The 23,319-nt window shown below is 39.0% G+C and overlaps 1 protein-coding gene across 13 annotated transcripts in view; it reads left to right on the forward strand.

The window, feature by feature from the left end:
* TENM3 (teneurin transmembrane protein 3) overlaps window positions 1-23,319 on the forward strand; it is a 2,757,765-nt gene that overhangs the window by 2,559,990 nt on the left and 174,456 nt on the right. For all 13 annotated transcript variants that reach the window (XM_060406900.1, XM_042241437.1, XM_042241441.1 and 10 more), the window contains one exon: window positions 10,843-11,080. In XM_060406900.1, the coding sequence (XP_060262883.1) occupies window positions 10,843-11,080 (238 nt within the window). The remainder of the gene's footprint in view (window positions 1-10,842; window positions 11,081-23,319) is intronic.

Below are 23,319 nucleotides of genomic sequence, written 5' to 3' on the forward strand. Positions count from 1 at the left end.
TCCTCAAAGAGGTTTTTGCCATTCAAGAGAACTTGCCTTTAAAATGAAACAGCACCCCCAAAGGCTGCTTTCCAATAACAAAAAAAGAGAATTGCAGAGATAATTCATATGAAATTAACAGAAGATGAAGTTTAAATTCTTTATAATTTGACAGCTGTGTCGCTTGCTCCTTGGAAGAAAAGCAATGAGAAACCTAGACAGCATATTCAAAAGCAGAGACATGACTTTGCCAACCAAGTCCCATCTAGTCAAAGCTATGGTTTTTCCAGTAGTCATGTATGGATGTTGGACAGTAGAGAAAGCCTAATGCCGAAGCACTGATGCTTTTGAACCGTGGTGTTGGAGAAGACTCTTGAGAGTCCCTTGGACTGCAAGGAGATCCAACCAGTCCATCCTGAAGGAAATCAGTCCTGAATATTCATTGGAGGGACTGATGCTGCAGCTGAAGCTCTAATACTTTGGCCACCTGATGCAAAGAACTGACTCATTGAAAAAGACCTTGATGCTGGGAAAGATTGAAGGCAAGAGGAGAAGGGGATGACAGAGGATGAGATGGTTGGATGGCATCACTGACTTGATGGACATGAATTTGAGCAAGCTCTGAGAATTGGTGGTGGACAGGGTAGCCTGGTGTGCTGCAGTCCATGGGGTCACAAAGAGTCGAACATGACTGAGCAACCAAACTGACTGATGAGTGTGGTATTAGGAGCTGTCTGGAAAGCTCTTTATGTATCTCCAAATAAAACTCTATCCCTGCTTTCTGGAACTCTCACTGAATGTGTATTGGCCTTTCTTTCATTCTGTCTTTTGTCTGTGAATTACTCTTTTCTACTTAGACAGTCTGTCTTCCTGATGCCATCTGGGTGATTTTCCCAGATCTCTTTTCCAAGGTACTTTCTACAGTTACCTAATATATTGTTTGAATTGCCCAATGAGTTTCTAACTTCAGTGTTTGCATACACATTGTACTATTCTTTATATAACTTTTTTTAATAACACCTCTTCTCTTTTCATGGTGTCTTATTCGTATGTTCTTAATTCCTTTTAAATCTGTAAACATTCTAAACATGCTTGTCACTTTATCTAATGGCTGCATTATCTGAAGTTTGGAGGAGGAAAAATTCTTGCTTTTTGTTGATAGAATTTGACCCCAGGTAGATTGTTTTCTCTTATGTTAAGTAATTTTAGACTGTAAATTCATTAAAAGTAGGGTTTTATCTGCAGGGTGGGAAAAGAGAGGAGAAGAAAGCACTTTGAATGGCTAAATATTTTTGTTTAATTTGGGCTCCATTGAATTGTGATATGGCTAAGAACACCTTTTATTGACTCAAATTTTCCCCATATATAAGGAAAATTCTTGCTACTTAATTTTTATCTTCATAGGGAAGTAATGTCAATGAAATGTCTGCAATATGTATGATATTTTCTAAGCAATGGAGACATTTTAAAATATGATTTATTATTTTCAGGGTCATAAAATACTTTGTAATATACCTTTGCCAATAGGTCCTGAAATGTAGTCAGATGAGGGAGGTATATTGTTTCCTAAGCTTACCATTAGAAAATCAAGGAAAAGCAACTTCCATAAGCCCACTGAGTTAGTTGATGATGGAACAAAAGATTAAGCTAAATCCAAGAATTACATTAGAATTTCAAACACAAAAGCTAATTGTGATTCATTCCTTGTACACTTAGATCGTCCACTCCAAACTCTGGTCACTAGCAGCCCTATTTACAGTAGCTGAGGCCTCGAAACAACCTAAGTGTTCATTGACAGCTGATTGGTTTAAGAATATGTGATATATATTGACAATGGAATATTACTCAGCCTTCAAAAAGAATGAAGTATTGCCATCTGCAGCAACATGGATGGATCTAGAGAATTTTATGTTTAGTGAACTATGTCACAGAGATGAATATTATATGATATCATTTCTTTGTGGAAAGTCTAAAAATAATTCATACAATGAATCTATATTGTTGCTGTTGTTCATTCCCTAAGTCATGTCCAACTGTTTGTGACCCCCGTGGACTGTAGCACGCCAGACTCCTCTGTCCTCCACTGTCTCCCAGAGTTTGCTTAAATTCATGTCCATTGAGTCAGTGATGCTATCTGACCTCATCCTCTTCCACCCACTTCTCCTGTTGCCTTCAGTCTTTCCCAATAAATGAACCTGAATACAAAATTGAAACAGAGTCGCAGACATAGAAAACAAACGTAGGGTTACCAAAGGGGAGAGGGAGGAGGGAAGGGACAAATTAAGACTATCAAGTTAACAGATTGAGCGACTGCACGTAAAATGGATATGAAATGAGGCTTTATTGTATAGCACAAGGAATTATACCCAATATCTTGTAATAACTTGTAATACTATGTGGAAAAATTAAAACCCCTGAATCATTGTTCTGTATACCTGAACTAATGCAATATTATAAATCAACTATAATCAAAAATTAATAGGGTAATAAGATATATACTATGGAAGTATTTTATGTGCTTTGGTGATCTGTTTTAAGAAAGAGGTCAGTTTTGCAGAAAACTTCAGTTTTGTTTGAGACAGCTGGGAGAAAGTAGATACAGCCGGAAAGTCAACTGAGAATGAGCGAATTTTGTGGTAAAGAAACAAAGGCTTTAACCTCACCATTGCTAATCCCCACTAAATGGACGTGGGCCCTCCTAAATGTGTGTCCAGGTCAGCATGGCCGGTATATCTTTTTGTAAACTCGGGGGAGTAGAAGAGGGGGTGGAAGCAGAGTTTGTTCATATATTCAAGTTGCTGTCTTTGGTATCCAAGAGTTCTCAAGCCATAGGAAGAAGGCTGCTTCTCTGGCTCTCCAGCAGTGTTCCGCGTTTCTCTCCCCTTGCCCCTCTTAACCCCTGCTCTTCATCCCTCTGCTTCCTCTCCCCTGCACCTTCCCCTCTTCATCCCTTCATCCCCTTCACCCCATCTGTACTTTGTTAGCAGACTCTGCTGAGACTGCAAAGTTATTTGAAAGCAGCACAGCTATCAAGTCTAGCTTCTAAGCCTCTTCCAAGATAGCAGGTTTATTCCCTGGAGGTCTTTGCAGCGAGCCCACCAGTCCGAGTCACTGGAGAGGAAGAGCAGGACAGAATAGGGAAGGAACGCAGCGGGGCCCAGCCCTAGGGGCAGCCGGTCAAAGCAAGCTCTTTCTCCTCACCCCTCCCGGCACCCCCGCCTTTCAGCCTCTCCCACCTGGGCAGGGCACACCTGTGGACAGACAGCCACACAGAGGTATTTCTGTCTCCAAGGAGCTAGTCTTTCCTCTCCCCGCTTTCCTGTTTGAAAGTCCATTTCCACTCGGGTCCACGGAGACCACAGCCCAAGGCAGTGAACCAGAGCGAGCTAGACTGAACTTCGCTTTACTGTCTGGAAGTTGTCTGCAGTGGCTTTTAATTAAAAAAAAAAAAAAAAAAAAAAGGACAAATAGCAAATATGCCCAAAAAGGCTAAAAAGAAAGATGTTCCTTTTTTTTTTTTTTTTTTTAATTCTTGACATGATGGTCTGGTCATAGTAGATGGGAAAAAGAGACGCTGCCACACTTCACGAGTGAGAGATCAGATTCCCTCTTCTCTGGGAACCGCCGAGGCTGTAGTTTATTTTTTGATTCCTCCTGTGACATTTCTGCGTCTTGCTTTGTTGCTGTGAAAGGAAAAGCGTTTCCTCTTCAGAGATATTGGATAGCATGTTCTTCCTTCTTGTGATAATAGTGTTAGCTGCTGGCAAGGCTGTTGTGTTCCTTTGTTTTCCCTCAAGATGTTCTGCCCTGAAGCTGGTTATTTCTTCCATTAATAAGTTGCCTTTTAGCTTTTCCTGTATATGTCAGGCACTGTATCTTTTAGGTTCTCTCAAATAGGCACTATAAAATAAATGAAGCTAAGAGAGAAATATAACTTATTCAAGAAAATATCCCGTGAAAAGTAAATTATCTTGTCTCTCCCCCATGTGCCGTGGCCCTTCCACCTCAAGGGTTCATGAAGCAGAGTTGCTGTTCAGAAAAGCTGGCAAAAGTTCTTCCTCCTCTGGCGCTCAGGGACTATGCCTTACATTTGCTTGGAATTGGGTTTTATAGGTTGATTAAACTGGAATCTACTCCACTGTCAAATAGCTTTTTGTGGTCTAATAGTCTGCACGCCTTACTGCCTTACCGGACCTTCCACCTTTCTGTGTATCTTACCCCAGGTTTAATGGGACAGCCTTCAATGCGCTGTCAAAGACCTGACTTCTTTGATGGCAAGGAGCTGAGCAAAATTAGCAAAGTCTATTTAATATTTATTAATGTAAAGCAAATTTAAACAGATATTGGCTATCATCTGTGTTCAGTTTATCAAATAAAAATCAGAAACCATTAGGCTATCATGAAGGATATATGACCTGTAGGAACTTGGACAAAGAAAGATGGGGTGAAAGAAACAACACTAGTTAGGAATAGTATATAATTTCTAGAAGCACAGTGCCAAAAGTTTTATTTTTTAAAAAAAGTACAGAAGACTGTTTGGAAAAATTAACCTACGTCTTTTCTAAAATATCTAATTTGGAGCATTTCTAATCATAAACTTTAAAATATAAGGAAAACATTATATTTTGCAAGCTATAATATATATTTTATGTATTGCTCATATCATATATTTATATCATATATTCTTATATATTTTATCTAATTGCTCCATATTTGTACATCTTAAAAGGTAGATTTTAAATATTGGAACATCTGCCATGGTTCAAAAGAAATATTCCAGAACTCCAATTTTTGGAGCGAGTTGCATGCTACCCTTCTTGGATGAGATGACAAACCGCCACCCCCACCCGCCAAGGTCCTGTTAAGGCGTAAATATCACCAACCATCCAACATGTTTTTAGGAGTCTTTAAATAAGGCTTAGTAAGTGAAGTGAAGTCGTTCAGTCATGTCCGACTCTTTGCGACCCCTTGGACTGTAGCCCACCAGGCTCCTCCGTCCCTGGGGTTTTCCAGGCAAGAATACTGGAGTGGGTTGCCATTTCCTTCTCCAGGAGATCTTCCCAACCCAGGGATTGAACCCAGGTCTCCCACATTGTGGGCAGACGCTTTTCCATCTGAGCCACCAGGGAAGGCTTAGTAAAGGTACTGATAAATCCAAAGAACTTTAAGTTAGAGTCCTGCCTTTCAGGATCTAAGAATTTAGTTGGGGAAACAAGACTCATTTGCAAATTGCCTTACAATTAAAGGCAGTACAAGCTGTCTAACTGAATTATTGTGCTGTACGCCCAAGACTAACATAGCACTGTCATCAACTATACTTCAGTAATAAAAATAGAAGGCGATGTGAGAAGGCTCCGCGTTTACTTCAACTCACCCTTCATCGACTTCTTCACGAATAATCCTTCATTCAACAAGTATCCTTGGAGTATTTATCATCGTAGAGAGTCTAACGGGGAACATGAGACCTCTAAAATTAGTTGTAATACAGATAGGAAAAGGAGAAGGGCCATGGGAAAGAAAGATTAAAAAAAAAAAAACTAAGAAGATTCAGGGAAGAAATAACTGATTTCTGTTTGAAGGAAACAGAAGTAGAGTTGTGTCATCATCCTTAGAGCTAGACATACACAGGGTTTGGATACAGAAAGGTGGAGGAAAATGTCTTTCAGATAGAAGCCACTGTACAGAAATCAAAAGGTGGGGGGGGGGGGGGGGGGGTGTGTACTAGGTACAGCAAGCTTGACTAGGACAAGGATACATCAAGAGAATTCATGGAAGAAACATTTGCAGAAATATCTGGGGGACTATCGTGGACAAGGATCACATTGACCTTTAGAGTTCATTATAAGTTTTATAGGCACTAGGAAGCCATTTGGGTTTTCCAGGAATAAAATGACATGTTCAGAGCTGTGTCTCAGGAACATTGAACTTGGTGACTCTGTGCGGTCCCATCTAAAACTTTTTCTCAAGTTTATGTAAAGCCTGTATCAGTGGATTAGCTTAAAGCAAAGTCTATAGTAGATGTTTTGGCTGTTCTCACGTGGACCTGCCCACTTATATTAGATTCTTATTGCTGGTCTCCAAGTCTAAACCCTTGTGCCCACTTCAAATCTTGGTTATAAATCTTTGCCCTGGATGTTCATATGTCTTCCTATGAGGTTAAATGAGAATGTTCTCTCTGTCCTCAATGCTTTTCTTAAGCAAGTTTTTTGAGCTTAAAAATACCCCAAATCATGTAATTGATCATGTTTCCCTCTTTGTGCTTGCAACAAGGTAATTTAGAGCCAGATTTATACCCTGCTTTAAAAATGTGTAGGGACTTCCCTGACGGTCCAGTGGTTCAGAATCTGCCTTCCAGTGCAAGGACGAGAGTTCAGTCCTTGGTCTGGGCAGTAAGATCCCACGTGCAGTGGGGCAACTGAGCCCACATGCCGCACCCAGAGGAAAGCCGACACACCCCAGCAGAAGATCCTGCATGCCACGTGAAGACCTGGCACAGCCAAATAAATAAATACTTTCAAAAATAAAAGATCGTTTTAAAAAACAAAAACGAAGAAAGTGTAAAGCCACAGAGCAGGAATTCACCCACTCCTCTCATATTTGGCTCTGTCTTTCCTACTTTCAGTTTTCTTTTATGCTGTTGTCTTCTCTGACAGTGTTAAATTTTATTTCATCCTGTTATGCTTTATAAACATAATCGATCTAAAAGAAGTTGGTATAGATAAATACATGCTCCAGCTACTTCTCACGTCCTGTGAGCTGGAATCTTTAGAACTAGCATTGACCTCCAATTGCATCCTCAGATTTAGCTTCTGTTTGTGGTCTGCTGCAGAATTTAAATGTCTGGCTATCCATTCCATCTCGCTCAGACTCTGCACTTACTCTGTCCTGTTGTCAGATTTTAAGTTGAACCTAGCTTTCATTATCTGGGTTTGCTTCACTGGTAGTGAGGATTCTGTGGTGGCTCAGTGGTTAAGAATCCACCTGCCAGAGCAGGAGACGTACATTCAATCCCTGTGTTGGGAAGATCCCCTGGGAAAGGAAATGGCAATCCACTCTAGTATCGTTGCCTTGAGAATTCCATGGACAGAGGAGCCTAGTGAGCACCACTGTTCATATTTTTATTGAAGTATATTAAGCATACTAAGTATATTTTATTTAAGTATATCATTGGAAAAGACTCTGATGCTGGGAGGGATTGGGGGCAGGAGGAAAAGAGGACGACAGAGGATGAGATGGCTGGATGGCATCACCGACTCGATGGACGTGAGTTCGAGTGAACTCCGGGAGATGGTGATGGACAGGGAGGCCTGATGTGCTGCTATTCATGGGGTTGCAAAGAGTCGGACATGACTGAGTGACTGAACTGAACTGAACTGAATTATATTTTTAAGTATATCAAGCCTCTAGAAACTAACATAATATTGTAATTCAACAATACTTCTATGAAAAATTTTAAATTCTTTTAAAGTTAAAAAAGAATAAGGATCTTAAATTCAACATTGAAATATATGCTGATAATAGACCTTAAATCTTTTCATGTTTCAATAACAATATTTATAATAATTCACCATTTACACAGTGCTTTTACCTGTTACTGGTTTAGCAGATCCCTGAAATATAAAAGCTTGATAAATGTCTGTGGGATGGATGACTAAGTGTGTGCATAAGTGGGTAAATGCATGCATTTCATTGAATTCTTAGGTGGTACTAATACCTCCGTTCAGTTCAGTTCAGTTCAGTCGCTCAGTCGTGTCCGACTTTTTGCGACCCCATGAATTGCAGCACGCCAGGCCTCCCTGTCCATCACCAACTCCTGGAGTTCACTCAAACTCACGTCTATTGAGTCAGTGATGCCATCCAGCCATCTTATCCTCTGTCGTCCCCTTCTCCTCCTGCCCCCAATCCCTCCCAGCATCAGAGTCTTTTCCAATGAGTCAACTCTTCGCATGAGCTGGCCAAAGTACTGGAGTTTCAGCTTCAGCATCATTCCTTCCAAAGAAATTCCAGGGCTGATCTTCTTCAGAATGGACTGGTTGGATCTCCTTGCAGTCCAAGGGACTCTCAAGAGTCTTCTCCAACACCACAGTTCAAAAGCATCAATTCTTCAGCACTCAGTTTTCTTCACAGTCCAACTCTCACATCCATACATGACCACTGGAAAGACCAAGCCTTGACTAGATGGACCTTTGTTGGCAAAGTAATGTCTCTGCTTTTCAATATGCTGTCCAGGTTGGTCACAACTTTCCTTCCAAGGAGTAGTGTCTTTTAATTTCATATCTGCAGTGATTTTGGAGCCCCAAAAAATAAAGTCTGCCACTGTTTCCACTGTTTCCCCATCTATTTCCCATGAAGTGATGGGACCAGATGCCATGATCTTCGTTTTCTCAATGTTGAGCTTTAAGCCAACTTTTTCACTCTCCTCTTTCACTTTCATCAAGAGGCTTTTGAGTTCCTCTTCACTTTCTGCCATAAGGGTGGTGTCATCTGCATATCTGAGGTGGGGCAGTATTATTTCCCACAATACAGATGAGGAGATGGAGACTCACTATCACGACACCTGACAGAGTTAGGAAGTCAGTTTGTTATCCTGACCTCTACTACATAGCTCTTTCTCAGCATAGTATAATATCTGATGTATCATGTATTCTGTGTAGCCCATCTATAGTATAATTCCATTCTTTCATGAAGCTGTACTTAGAAACATGGAGTCATTTGCCCTGTTCCTCTACTTCTTTTTAGGCACACTCTTAATATTTTTCTTTTCAAGACGTTTCTTTTTTCTCTCTTCATTATGAGGCCAACCTAGTTTAGGCCCTCATAACTGTAGCTTATTATATCATCCTATAAGCATTTTCTTGAAATGTTCCTTGAAGACCTCTGTAGCCATTCTGATCATACGCGCTGATGCTAGGAACAGCAGAGCTAATTATGTTAAATGATGTGCTTACGGGCATGCTAAGTCCCTTCAGACATGTCCGACTCTCTGTGAGCCCATGGACTGTAGCCCGCCAGGCTCCTCTGTCCATGGGATTCTTCAGGCAAGAATACTGGAGTGGGTTGCTGTGCCCCTGCTCCAGGGGATGTTCTTGACCCAGGGATCAAACTCATGTCTCTCTCATGTCTCCGCATTGGCAGGCGGGTTCTTTACCACTAGCACCACCTACCTGGTAAATCTACCATGAATTTTAAAATGTCTGTTTCTTTTCCTCACCAGATTAAAACACTATTTGTATTGTAACCCTGCCATTCCTTGAAAGGCTGATTCACTTTAACTGATATTTGAACACCCATAGTTTTTCATGAGCAGCAAACCAATGGGCCAAGTAAGATTTGTGTAGTTTCTAGTGTGGGAATCTTCAAGAAGACTGCAAGGAAGCAGCTCTGTTGCATGGATTTAGGTGTAATTTCTGTCCTTCATTTCAAGAGAAAGAAATTATTAGTTGTTAAATGGTATGATATGGATTATTAGGGACCGCTGGAAACATGCAGTAATTACTGATATTATGTACTGTGGGAGGAGCTATTTTAATTGTCATACCCTGTAAAGAGGTTTGATAATATATATTCACACTATTAACATGTCATGTATTCATTCCATGCAACCAGAATTATAATGTTTGACTGTGTTATTTGGCTTAGCAATCACTGCTGGAGTTCACACTGTAGATGAAAGATAGTCCCTGTGTTTCCTATTCTCTTTTAATACATGCATTTATATTAATAGCGTGATTTAATACATCACTTCAAAATTATATTGCACTTTGAACTGCATTTAGTCAAAAATTGACATCTTATGTGCGCGGAACCATAATAAGTTTAGCATTAAATTAAGGAGTCATCTGTCTGTTGGCCAAAATGTAGTGTTTGTGAATTCTGGCATGTCCACAGCTTAGGTAATGGGATTGAGACGTGGGCCTCAGATGTTGCATTCATTTGTGCATTTTAACTTATGGCTTATTAGCTTGAGGGACTTTTTTGCCCAGCTACAGCCTACTGTTGTATTTATATTTTGAAGCTGCTGGATCCGCTAGGATTCTGGTTCGAAACAAAATATTCGTACCAGTGACATAGTGACATGAGTCACTGTGGTCACCTGTGACTTACTCCAAAATGTACTTCCACTGCATACTGTGAAATTGGAGAATCTGTTCTGTGTGTCTTCTAATGGATGTAACGGTCGTTAAGTATATGAGTCTTCTGACGTTGCAATCAGCTGTGATTCAGTCTGTTAAATATCCATGAAACAACATCTGCTTCACAGAGTGACCTTCTGCTAAAGAATACTTAGCGTCTATTAGCAGATCACAGTGCAGATCTGCCTTATTTGAAATGCACTAAACTAGAGTAGTCAACTACTGTTCAGCAGCGAGCTTGTAATAATTTATTGCAGTTAAATAAAGCTTAAAAAAACTCCATTAAATAATTATAGGGATTATATGCATTTCCAAAACCTTTGTGTTCTACTGAAATTACCCATTTAATTTCAGGGTTGGTTTGTTAAAAAAAAAAAAAAAAAAGCTGAAATGTAAAGACACATTAGGGGAGCTGTCAGATGCTGTTTTCTGTAGGTGTTAATAAAACCAGATGAAAAAAAAAATCTGAAACAAATTAAAACCAAAAGCAATTTTACCATCTGTTGTAGATTAATTAGAACTTTGCGTATCAAGGGTAAACTTGCTCTTAGAGAATGTCACTGAACACCCGCCTAATAGAATAATATGCAAATATATTAGGTAATGGATTTCTATGCCATTTTTAATGCTAATGGATCTATGGTGGAGCCCCAAGAAATTGGTAGTGTGTATAAATGTGTATGTACACAGACACGTATATATAATGAGTTTCCTTTTCTTTTTTTTTCAGAGCAACCTGCAAACAACCAAGGCCAGTCCACCCTCCAGCCTTTGCCACCTTCCCATAAGCAGCACTCCGCACAGCATCATCCATCCATCACTTCTCTCAATAGGAACTCCCTGACCAATAGAAGGAACCAGAGCCCGGCCCCGCCGGCTGCTTTGCCCGCCGAGCTGCAAACCACACCCGAGTCCGTCCAGCTGCAGGACAGCTGGGTCCTTGGCAGTAATGTACCACTGGAAAGCAGGTGAGTTCCGAAGGGGAGGCTTGCGGAGGATTTGACTGTTAGGACCACACAGTGTACCTGCATGGAGAATGCATGTTTGACAGCAGTCAACAAACTGTATTTTTTTTTAGCATCTGAAATGGAAAGATAAGCTGGTCCAACCCTTTCCTCAGTAAGAGAGATTTACTTTTTTAAAAAATGTGGGGTACAGTTGCTTTACAGTATTGTGTTAGCTTCTGCTGCACAGTGAAGTACCTCAGGCATATGTGTGTGTGTATGTATATATCCGCTCCCTCTTGAGCCTTCCTGCTGCCCACCCCCACCCACCCAGCTAGGCCACCACAGAGCACCAAGCTGAGCTCCCTGTGCTAAGAGCAGCTTCCCACCTGCTGTCTGGTTTACACAAGGTAGTGTATATGTGTCAGGCCTGATCTCCCAATTGATCCCTCCCTCCTCTTCCCCCGTTACGTCTGTGTCCATTCTCTGTGTCCGCCTCTCTATTCCGGCCCTGTAGTTAGGATCATCTGCCCCATTTTTCTAGATTCTGCATATATGAGTGAATATACGATATTCACTTTTCTCTTTCAGACTTCACTCTGTATGACAGACTCTAGGTCCATCTACATCACTACAAATACCCAACTGCATTCCTTTCTGTGGCTGAGTAACACTCCTTTGTATGTATGCACCACATCTTCTGTGTCCATTCAGTTGTCAGTGGACATTTAGGTGCTATTATAAATAGTGCTGCAGTGGCCACCAGCGTGCATCAGTAGTGAGTTACAGTCTTCTCAAGGTGTGTGCCCAGGAGTGGGATTGCTGGATCCTATGGTAGTTCTGTATTTAGTTTGCTAAGGAGCCTCCGTACTGGTTTTCCACGGTGGCTATAGCAGTTTACCAGCAGTGTAGGAGGGTTTCCTCTTCTCCACAGTTTGTCTTCTCTAGAAACAGAGCCACATTGTTGGTGCTCTTTTGGTTGTTGGGGCAGTGCACGTCGCCATCCTTTTCACACTTTATTTATTATTTTTATCTTCAGATTCTCAGGCGTGTGGGAAAAAAGGACGAGAGATTTACGGGTGATTATTCCCAGTCCCAGGATGCAGTGATTATATTGTACATCTACTGGGCTCTAGATGCCCCTGATTCTCACAGGCTCCATTTTGTCCACTGCATCCTAAAATCATAGGGGACTCTCACAGATGATAATTCAGCATAAGTCAGATGACCCTTTGCTACGGAGATTTTAGTTTTTTGCAATGTGAGGGAGGTTTCAAGTTCCTTCCAGCATTACTCCCAGTCATGCCTAGACCATGCTATTAGGAAAAGCTTCCTTATGATGAACTGAACTTCTGTTCCTGAAACTCCCTTCCTCTGGTAGTCATCGTGCAGGTGGGATTATGTAATTCCACAAAGCTGTTTTGCCCCATCTCTACACCATAGCCCATGGGCCCCTCTCAGTCTTCCCTTCCAGAAGCTTCGCCAGCTTGGTGCTTTTTCTCTAGCACGTGCTGATGTTTCCATGAGGTTCTTAACAATTACGAGTTCTAGCACCGCTTGGCCCGCAGTTAGCAACCTGCTCACACAAGAATATAGACCAGCCAGAGCTATTTGGAGCTAATCCATTTCATTTTTAAATATCTCCAAATACAAAAAATCTTATCTTCTTCCTTTGGTCAGGACCTCACCAGTCAGCATCTCCTGAGAGCTATGTATCACGCAAGCAAAGGCTGTGGTGTCTTACTTCATGGGTTTCCTACTGGCAGCTCTGCAGCACAGGTCCCCTAAAACTCCTGTTAGTGTTTATTTCTTCCCTGCCTTCCCTGAAGCTTCTCGTAGCTTCAGAGAAAAAGATTTATCTCCATATAAAGCCAGAAACCAGAGGATCCTGAACCTCCTGGGAGAATGTTCCCCCAAGTGCCCTGCCCTGTGGAGCTCCTGGCTAAAGTCAGCTTAAAAAAAAAAAAAAAAAAACTTGTTTACTTATTTATTTTTGTTCACACTGGAAACTGGTTGTTGTGCCAGGGCTTTCTCTAGCTGTGGCTCCCAGGCTCCTCATCGCAGTGGCGTCTCTTGTTGCAGAACACTGGCTCTGGGGCGTGTGGGCTTCAGTAGTTGCTGCGTGTGGGTTAAGCAGCTGTGGCTCCCGGGCTCTAGAGCATCGGCTCAGTAGTTGTGTCTCAGGCTCAGTTGCTCCGAGGCATGTGGGATCTTCCCGGATCAGGGATGAACCTGTGTCCCCTGAGTTAGCAAGCAGATTCTTAGCCACTGGACTGCCAGGAAGTCCTAAAAGTCAGCTTTAGACGTTAGATCCTGGATGAAAAAGTGGGTCTCAGTGAATAAACTGCTGTTTTTTGCCATTAATTGTGTGACCTAAAGCGGTTCTACCCTGAGGATGAGCAAACAGGAGGTGCTCACAGTTAGTTGTCAACAATACAAATCTTTCTGGTTTTTCTTTTTACTCTTGAACTAAGAACAGGTTAAAAAGAACCCTTTTTGTCAATAGTGTCAGCCAAGAGTAGCTGGGTTTCATCATTTATTTTGTATTATTGAGCACTCTTCCTGGAGCAGTTAGGAAGAGAGAGTACAGAAGTAGGCAAGCAGCAGATTTCTTCACTTAAAAACAAAGAGTCATGTGCACAGATTTTTTTTCTTCCTGAGGTTATTAGCACAGTGTCATTTAAATTTACCCAGTGTCATTAATTAGCACACACTAAACAACTAATCAACACTGATTCACTGTTGTCATTTGGAAAAAAAAATGTATTAGGAAAAAAGTAATTTTCCAGCTGAGACATCAGATTGAATATGGATAATTGCATTGTAGTTGACAATAAGTGTCTTGACAAATATTTATGAAATGTGCCAAGTTAGGTCATCAGAAATGTGTTTAATTGGGGGATGTGGTAGTTAGCACAAAAGCCTCAAAAACTGGTGATAGGAAAGATGGTATTCCTTGAAGCCATATCCCTTTTTTTTCAGTTAATTAATTTGTTTATTTTTGGCTACTCTGTACTTGGTTGCTGTGCTCGGGCTTTTTCCAGTTGAGTGTGTGAGCATCTCAGTTGCTGTGGCTTCTCTTGTGGCAGAGCATAGTCTCTGGAACATGAGCCTCAGTCATTGCAGCTTCTGGGCTCGAGAGCACCAGCTCAGTGGTTGCAACATGCGGGCTTAGTTGCTCTGCGGTATGTGAGATCTTCCTGGATGAGGGACTGAACCCATGTCCCTTGCATTGGCAGGCAGGTTCTTAATCCTTGACCTCCAGGGAAGTCCTGAAGGCTTAATTTGAAGTGCAGATATTTGGGATCATTGGAGGGAAATATATGGCGTAATGAATATTTGTTGGTGGTGAGTGAGCAAAGAAAGTGGCTCTTTAGAAGAGAACCCATGGTGGCTATAGGTGAAATTGTAACTGATTTCTCCAAATTCAGACCATATAAGAAATCACTCTCAGAGCAATTTCAAAGCTGTGACATTTGAAATTCCATTTCAAAGCAGTACTACTCATTGAACCATCAATGGAATTACATTTTATAGTTTTATGAATTGACAAAGGAAGAAAATCTACTCGCTGATACTCTCACACACATATATAGAAAGTACAATGAATCTAGACACTGTACATCATGCTAAAATATTTTAATCTGTGGTAGAGTTTTGTTCGTTTCTCCTTTCTCCTTTTCCCGTGTTCACACCTTATAATATTACTGATCAAAAGAAATGGTATTTCCACTTGCAGGCACTCGGTGCATCAACCTAAGCAGTGGTGAAGAAATTTCACACCGTCCTGACATGGTGCCACTGTGGTTTCTTTAATAGTCTCACTTGGCTGGAACTCTTGAGGTGAAGAACCAGGCTTATTTATCATTGATTTTTCCTTTTTTAGTGAAGATTCCCTATTGAGTATGATTCTTAGTTTCAACTATATTAACAACTTCATCCAGACTTATGTCTGCCTTTAACTATTTTTTGATCTAGTGCAGAGTCTCATCTTTGGCAATTATTGCTACTTATGATAAGTAAGACTTATCTTACTGATTGTCATTTTCCTGAAACTGTCATTTAAAAGGTATTAGCTATAAAGATTAAAATTCAGCTCTGTGTAGATTAAGAACCTCTATTTTTTTCACTTTGTCTCTTCCCTTTTTCTCCTTTCAGTGATAATAGTTGGCAACAAGTGGCATGTAATAGTCCATTAAAATCTCAGTAATTCACATCTAAACTTGATACAGAAGACATAAAAGATATGTCCTGTCTGTTTCAACATAGCTTCCATTTTGATTTATTAAAAAGCATTTTTTCCCATCAGCAGATTCTTGCTTCTGTAGAAGTGTTTCTTTCCTTTTGCTAATGAATTTAACATTTGCTGCTGCTGGAAACAATCAATAGTATTGTGTCCTGTACATTTCTACCCAATAAACAGAATAGCTCTGGTCTCCCATCTCCAGTGAGTTTTCAGATGTAGAGTCATATCAAGATGCAAACAATTATTTGTCATTTATGAGTATATCCTTCTAATGTTATCATCACCTAGAAATAACAATCCAGGCATGGACAGAACACCAATACTTGCTTAGAATTTATCTGACGACTCTTTTCCTTGGAGCTCAGTATTTCTTGTCTTTTGTATAATTCATTTTTAGGGCATCTGATAGCCTGTAGCTCATCCTTTGTTTATTTTATACTTCAGCTGCCTCAGTACATAATAATAGCTGCTACCAGAATACAGAGCAGCTGAAGAAAAGCTTGCACTTGACTCCGGATGGCAGTGGTACTTAAAGGTACAGTACAGAGACACTCGCTGAGAAGCCTGACCTTCAGCAATTGTAAAGTTAACTGCCTGCAAGTTCCTCATTTATGTATGTGAATTAAGTAGCTTAGTAGTCACCTATTAGATGTTAACCAAGTGGTTCATGTGTAGCTATTTAATAAAAGATTTATTAAAGTCTTGTTTTATTATGAAGTCTACTTTGGCATGGATAGCTCATTAGTTATGTTCCCATAGCTTTTTACTTTGTAGCTCAGTAATGTTTTGCTAATGATTAATGTATGAAAACGCATATTCAGTTACCTTTTTATTACTGCATTTTTAATTTAAATATCGAGATGTCTTAGGCTGCTTTAATGGGAAATCAATGGGTATATCTTTTAAAAAAATTATGTAAACAGAAGTATGATGTACTAAAGTAAGATATTTTCCTTCTTTCCCCCCCTTTTATCTTTACTTTAAATGGTTCTAAAGAAAAAGAAAGACAACCAGGTCTGAGTTAGCCTTGGCTATTAGAAATCTAGGCAGCAATGCACATACTGGCTGTTCAGTGCCAGAGGAAAGCCTTCCCAGTTGAAAAATTGTACCTCCACCTACCAGCCGATAACCAGCTACCTTTAGCAAGGTAGTAAGTAGTAAGATCCTGCTTCATTAAAGACACAGCTTTAAGTAAAATATCACTGGAAAGGTAATCCACTAACTTAATTTTACTAATTGATGCCATATCCTTTTTTAATTGCAGTTTTTTGTTTACTTTCTAATCCTGTATTTTATTGGGGTATAACTGTTAAAGATATTTTCAGGAAACCCAAGAACACTTGTGGGAAAAGAGAAAACCACAAAATATGGTAACAAGACGTAACAATGAGAAAGCTCAGGTTTCAGAACATGAACTTCAAAATCGGACGTGGGCCTCAGCTAAGAAATCCTTCGAGAGTGTCATCGTCTGCATTTGTTTCTTGTGTTTGTTTGTTTTGTTTGTTTTTACAAACAGCCTGTAAACTCATCTAAAATTGCATATCAGTGAGTAGTAAAAATCAAAGGGATTCCAAGATCTCTTGAGATACTTTGTCTTTAATAACTTTTGTTATTTGCTAAAAGGCCCGTAGAGGGATGTGTGTGTCCAGTTGTAAGAGTCATAGAAAGACAGAGGAGGGCAGAGGTGTGATACAAGAAGGTTTGCTAGGAGGTGTTTGTATTTAAGATGTCTCAGTGTAACCAGAAGTAGGATCTGGCTGCTCACAATTCAAAAGCCATTGAAGAGGTCAGGTTAGTAGAAAGGAAAGTTTGCTTTATTTTGGATGCCAGCAACCAAGGGGAGGGCAATCTCCTGTCCAGAGTTCCCCTCCTCCTGACAATCAATGGGCAAGAGCTTTTACAGGCTGAGGGAGGGGGCTGCATGCAGAAACAGCACAGTCATCTCTAACAGCCATCTTGATACTGGTCATCAGTGGGCTGGTCAGCGTCATCTTGGTTATTTTAGGTACAGTTAGTCTTCAGTTCCATGGGCGGTTTGTTCTCAGAATTGTGGCAGCTTATGGCAAGGTTACTGCCTGGCCATCCTGTAATTACCTTCTCCATCTGGTTAGGGTTTCAGCATCTGTAAGGCAGCTCACAGGATATGGCTCAGCATATAATCTATAGCCCTCGAGGAGGAACTAAAGGTCCGTGGCTGTGCTTAATGACTAAACTATTATTATTTGCTCTCCTTTGGCTGTTTTCCTTTGTTTCTGCATGTTCTCACTTCTCTGATTAAACTTATTCCTTGGCTAAAGGTTTTCCACAGACAAAAGGCAGGCTGAGGACCTGGGACATTTCATCCATTTGTAGCTTTAAAATGTATCTCAGTGAGAGGAGGATAACTCCAGAAGCTGCTGTACTCTTAGCTCAGCAGCTGTATTCTATCATAACCGTATAGTTGATCGTCCAACCAGGACAGTGTGTGAGTGACGAGAGCCACAGGGACTGTAGGCATAAACTGAGGCTGCTCTTGGCAAACAGGCATATGGTACCCCAACTAAGCTTTATTCCCAAGAGTAAAGTTCCTTTTTAAGTTCAAATTACTTCTCACATAAGGTAAATAACAACACAGAGAGGAAGTAAAAGAGGTAGTAGGAAGGCGGCCATTAGTTGAATGCATGTGTGATTCCTACTTTGAGATTTTCTAGTTTTTATTGCCGACTTGTAGCAAATATTTAACCCTTCCCAGAAAAAAAGCTTCTGTTGGCCTCCAAAATATGTAATTCCTAGAATGATATGTAAAATAGTCGTCTTTCTTTTCTTCTTGCAATATCCAGAGAACAAGAGGGGGCACGTATTAAATTGGTGCATTGAATGGCTTTTTTGTCCAAAAAGTTCAGATTTAATTTCTTAGATGTCAGATGTGAAAGGTAAATCATATTAACTAAAAATAATAAAGAGAAAATTTGATCCTGAATTTACTCAAAGAATGGACATCCATGTCTCTCCGGTAGCATTATAATTTGGTTTCTGAAACCATCTGTTATATTGAAGGAGACCTCATTCTAAAGCATGAGATAAAGATTCATAGATGATTACTAAGATAAATGAAAGTGAAAGCATAATTTTTAAATGTGAAATTACTACTAACCAGTTGTAATGCTGTAACCTCAACTAGGTTGTTTAGCAGGCATCATGCCAATAATTAAAATGAGAAAGTAGGCTATGGACTAATTATAGCTCTAAAATTTTGACTCTCAGGAGGCCCTATTGATATATATTCCTGAAGATCTAGTAAATATATAAACACAGTTTAGCATCATGAGACAAGCATCAGGTTTGCAGTCCGACCTGATTTTTAGTCCTAGATCCATCATTTAAACTAGCTATATAATAATCTATAAACTATTTAAATCTGAGGTCAGTTTCCGATGCAATAATAATATCACCTCAAAAATGTTGTGTTAAATGAAATAATGTAAGCAAAGCCCCTAGAACATGATAGGTGCTTCATAGCTGTTTTTTAATTTGACCAGATAATAACAACCATTGCATAGGATAAGATAACTTAATTGGTTAAGAGTTGAGCAGATATCTTTTATCATTAAGTAGCTCTCTTCTCTCCAAAAATGAGAAACATATGTTTTAACTGGAGTACTTATGTCTAGTTTATCTTTATGTGTGAGGTAGTCTCAGCCTGAACCATAGTTTTACCAGAATAAAATCTCTGTTTTTTTCACTATTCCTGTCATTCAGCAAAAAGAAGGTAAATTTATGCAGATAGGAACCCCAAGTCTGTTCATTTTGTTCTTGAGAAGAAAAAAGAAATCTTCAAATTATAATGAAAGGCAACTATTCATATCCCTGAAACATTTAATTAACTAAAGTAATAAATGTTTGGAATGAATCCATAGAAACCTTGATAGATGCATTGTCTTCCTATCAGTCAGAAGTGAGACCCCAGTTGTGTTTTAAGGCTTTTAAAGCTGTAGGTATCTTTTGAGTATGACGAAGTTACTGTACAATCAAGTAGGAGTATTATTTTGTTTAATTGAGGTGAACCAGTTTTTTTTTTTAATAGCAATTAAGATACCAAGAAAGTATGCATTAATCATTTGCTAAAGGCCTTAAATGACTTTTTGAAAGTGTAATTCCCTCCAATTGCAAATACTGTGTACTCTGATAATGTCTGGTTTTGGATAACCAGCAATCTGTATAAAATACTCATATATGATAACCTTAATTTCCACGATACCTAGGGAAATGAATTCTTAATTACTCCTAACACATTTCTGGTCGCTTCTCTGAGCGTGATCAAAGTAAAAGGTCAACTGCGCTGTTACTCTGGTCACAGCTAATGACTGTGATTTTGTCATTACCTTTTTTCTGTATTTGACCTATTCATTGTAAGGTGCCTCTCTTCTTCCTCAGCAACTGTGTTTGGAAGTTTTTTTAGAAGATTCTTTCACTCTTCACTGAGATTGTCTGTGAAAATATGTTTCAGTCCTCTTTCCTTGATTACGAGAGTATGTACCTGTGTGTGTTATCTCTACTTAGCATCATCACTTCATGTTGATTTTATCTTTTTCTTCTAGAATACATTGTCCAATTTTGAAACTATTTTTCCCCTCTAAAATTTCATCCTCTGGTTTCATCACCAATGAACAATACCCTGTCACAGATAATTGCTCTTCTTTTCCTGTGTTTCTTCATTTTGCCTTGACTTACTTTTGCCTATTTTATTTCTTTCTCCTCTCATTTCAAGCCTGAGTCTGTTGTCCTGTTACCCCATTCTCAGAATGCTTTCTTTTTAGCCTGTAAGATTAAAATCTTGAACATACAGTTAGCCAAATAAGTTTAATACATTCTATTTGGTAACCCCTCTGATTCTGCTGCGACCCTCTTTATGAGTTCTTAGTAACTCACCTCATATTCTGAGCCACTTAAAATACTACTACCTAGGAATTCCCTGGCAGTCCAGTGGTGGGGCACCGGCTCAATCCCTGTTTGGGGAACTAAGATCCCACATGCTGCACAATGCAGACTTAAAAAAAAAAAAGATTTTATAAAACACACAGAGTGGGGATTTTATGAAGTTTAAATAACATAATGTTTTCTCTACACACTTTGAATAGGTCCTCAATAAGCTTTACTTAGAACACTCACCACTCTGGACTGGTTGCTTTCTGTTCTGGTAAATACTTCTTGCTTGCCATCACACATCCGATTGACAAGGGTATCTTCCACATCTCTTAAAACCCTGGAACGCTTTTATCCTTTATCAGCTTTCATCGATACCTGAAATTATTGTTTTTGTAGATCACGCTTCCCTTCTCAAATTTATAGAAAGAGCTTTGCTGAACAATTTTAAGGCATCAATAATTAAATGAATTAATAATTAAATAGATTAAATCTTGTTCAAATAGCACATAGGAATTTTAAGATCTCCTTTTTCATTTCTATTTTAATTTTAATATATTTAATATGTAATAACTCCCAACAGTAGTATAATTGATATCTTAAAACATGTAGGAAACTATCTAATGTAGATTTGGGTCTTTGATATCATGGCTACACAATTAAAACAGCTAAAATGTAACAAAGACTAGTAAGTTATTATAGCAATTTTGATAATAGTTTTAAAAGTTGTGCATATTTAATCCAGTTGTTCAGTTCTTAATGCTCCCAAGCAAACTCTGCAAGATGATTTGTTACTTGGTTATAGACATGTTTAAGTTAAAACAAATCATAGTAAAAATATTTTTCTTCCTATTATAGCCTTATTTATTTTTTTACAAATGTGATTATACTTAAAATTTACATTGTATGTCTCTCCTTATTTAAAACTGAAAAGTAAATGTAAGACAGTAAAAAATTTACTAAAATACATTTCCTGCAAATCACCTTAATACTGTCCAGAATTTTGCCTCCTGGTTTTCAAAGATCAATTAACATATGATGCTGTATTTACCAAGTACATGTTTGTGTACTGAGTATGATTACAGATGATACAAGGGCAGTTGCCAAAATGTACAGTTATCGATACATTCATATTGCAATTTTTTTGTAAAATATTATAAAACAATTTTTTGTCTCAATCCTCCTTTTGTAAACCACTAATAGTGCATATTAATTCAGGTAATAGCAATGAAATATATCTTGTTTTAAAACTTTTCATTTAAGACATTTTTCTTGTTGGGATCACCTCCTAGTGTGAAAGTTGTCCAAAGATAATAGCACATCAATTCAAAAGTATAATAGATTTGAGACCACAACATGCTATCAGCATGAAGTAGTTTATCAGTCTCACTAACTCACTGTCACAGCTAGAATCATTACACATTTGTTCTTTTGTTTTCATGTCAAAATATGTAATTTACATTCTAATGCTGCTTACTCACGTGGAGGATGTTTAATTTTCTTATTTAAAATATTTTTAAATGCATACCACAATTAATTTAAAGGTAATGAAAGAACAGGCACTTTAATTAGTAGGGATCTAAAATATTTCCTTTTTTGCACAATATATTACTTAATATAAAATATATTCAGTTGTTTATAGTGATAATACCTTTACATCAGAAGCAAAATAATTAATCTGTTTTGAACAAGCCCTGTCCAGTTCTTAGAAAATTTATCCACACACCCACACACACCAGCTTTTCTAGACTCATTCTGCTTAGACATTAGCAGAAATCAATTCTTTTAATTCATTTGGCTGCACTGGGTTCTTTGGTTGTGGCATGCAAACTCTCATTTGCAGCATGTGGGATCTAGTTCCTTGACCAGGCATCAAACCCAGGCCCCCTGCATCGGAAGCATAAAGTCTTAGCCACTGGACCACCAGGAAGTCCCCAGAACTAGCAAAAATTAAATTATCAAAATGCAAAGTGAAAAATATTGAGGTTTGTAATTGACTCACTGTAAGCAAATTTTGTTTTTTTCTCAACTGTTTCACCTTTTCATCAATCCTTGAGACAAGCCTATTCAGTTTTAATATCCCATTTGGTAATTTTTTATTCTTAGTTTTACCTTTTGGCAAGTGCTGCTTCAGCACAGTGGTTGCTGAAGAAGTTAATTAAAAACTAGTTCTCCAAATACTTTTTACTTTCCTCCTACCAGTTAAGTAAATCTTCACTGGTTTTCATACTCACCATTGAAAGCATGTTCTAAGATAATATCTAAAGGATGAACTTCAACTGTAATAATGAGGATCCAGTGTAGGATTTCTTTTTTCAAATATACTAGAATTCTGCCCCCTCTGAACCTCAGTGAGAGAATTTTTTTTCACTCTGTAGTTTTTGTGGTTCAGAAGCTCCTAGTGCTGCAGCCTTTGTCAGGACGTGTGTGGTAGTGCACACACCACGGTCAGTGCCGGGAAAGTCACCCCGATTGTCACTACTCTGTCCTAAGCTGCTTCAAAGGGGAAAAGTCAGGGAGAACTAACATTCTACAGGAAAATACTCATTTCGTTTCTTTTGCCTCATAGTGACAGATGTGTAAGGAAGTAAGGAGATTAGATTTGTGTGTGTGTGTGTGTGTGTGTGTGTGTGTATCCAGTGCTTTTAAAATGTTTAGAATTGACTTTTCCAGAAGTATTTCCTAATAGAAAGAGAATGAGTAGAGATAGCTTTTTCTTTTAATTCAGGTAATACATGGAAGCAACATATTTAGAGGAAAAAGGAGAATATATAAAAATAGAAAGGTTAAGAGTGGAGAAGGAAATGGCAACCCACTCCAGTATTCTTGCCTGAAGAATCCCAGGGACAGGGGAGCCTGGCAGGCTGCCGTCTATGGGGTCGCACAGAATCGGACATGACTGAAGCGACTTAGCAGCAGCATTGTCTGTATGAACAAAAGTCATGAAACCTTTTGGGAAGTTGTAAATACCCAAGATGGATTATCAGGTAGCCTTCTACATGACTGACAAATCCAAGTACTAAGTTCAATGAAAAAAGGAAAGAGCTCTCTGGAAAAGAGGTCCTAATGGAATAGGGTAGTTTGTTGGTGAATGTCTGATAAGCACATAGAAATA

This window comes from Ovis aries, chromosome 26 (genome assembly GCF_016772045.2).
Source record: "Ovis aries strain OAR_USU_Benz2616 breed Rambouillet chromosome 26, ARS-UI_Ramb_v3.0, whole genome shotgun sequence".
Classification (NCBI taxonomy): domain Eukaryota; kingdom Metazoa; phylum Chordata; class Mammalia; order Artiodactyla; family Bovidae; genus Ovis; species Ovis aries.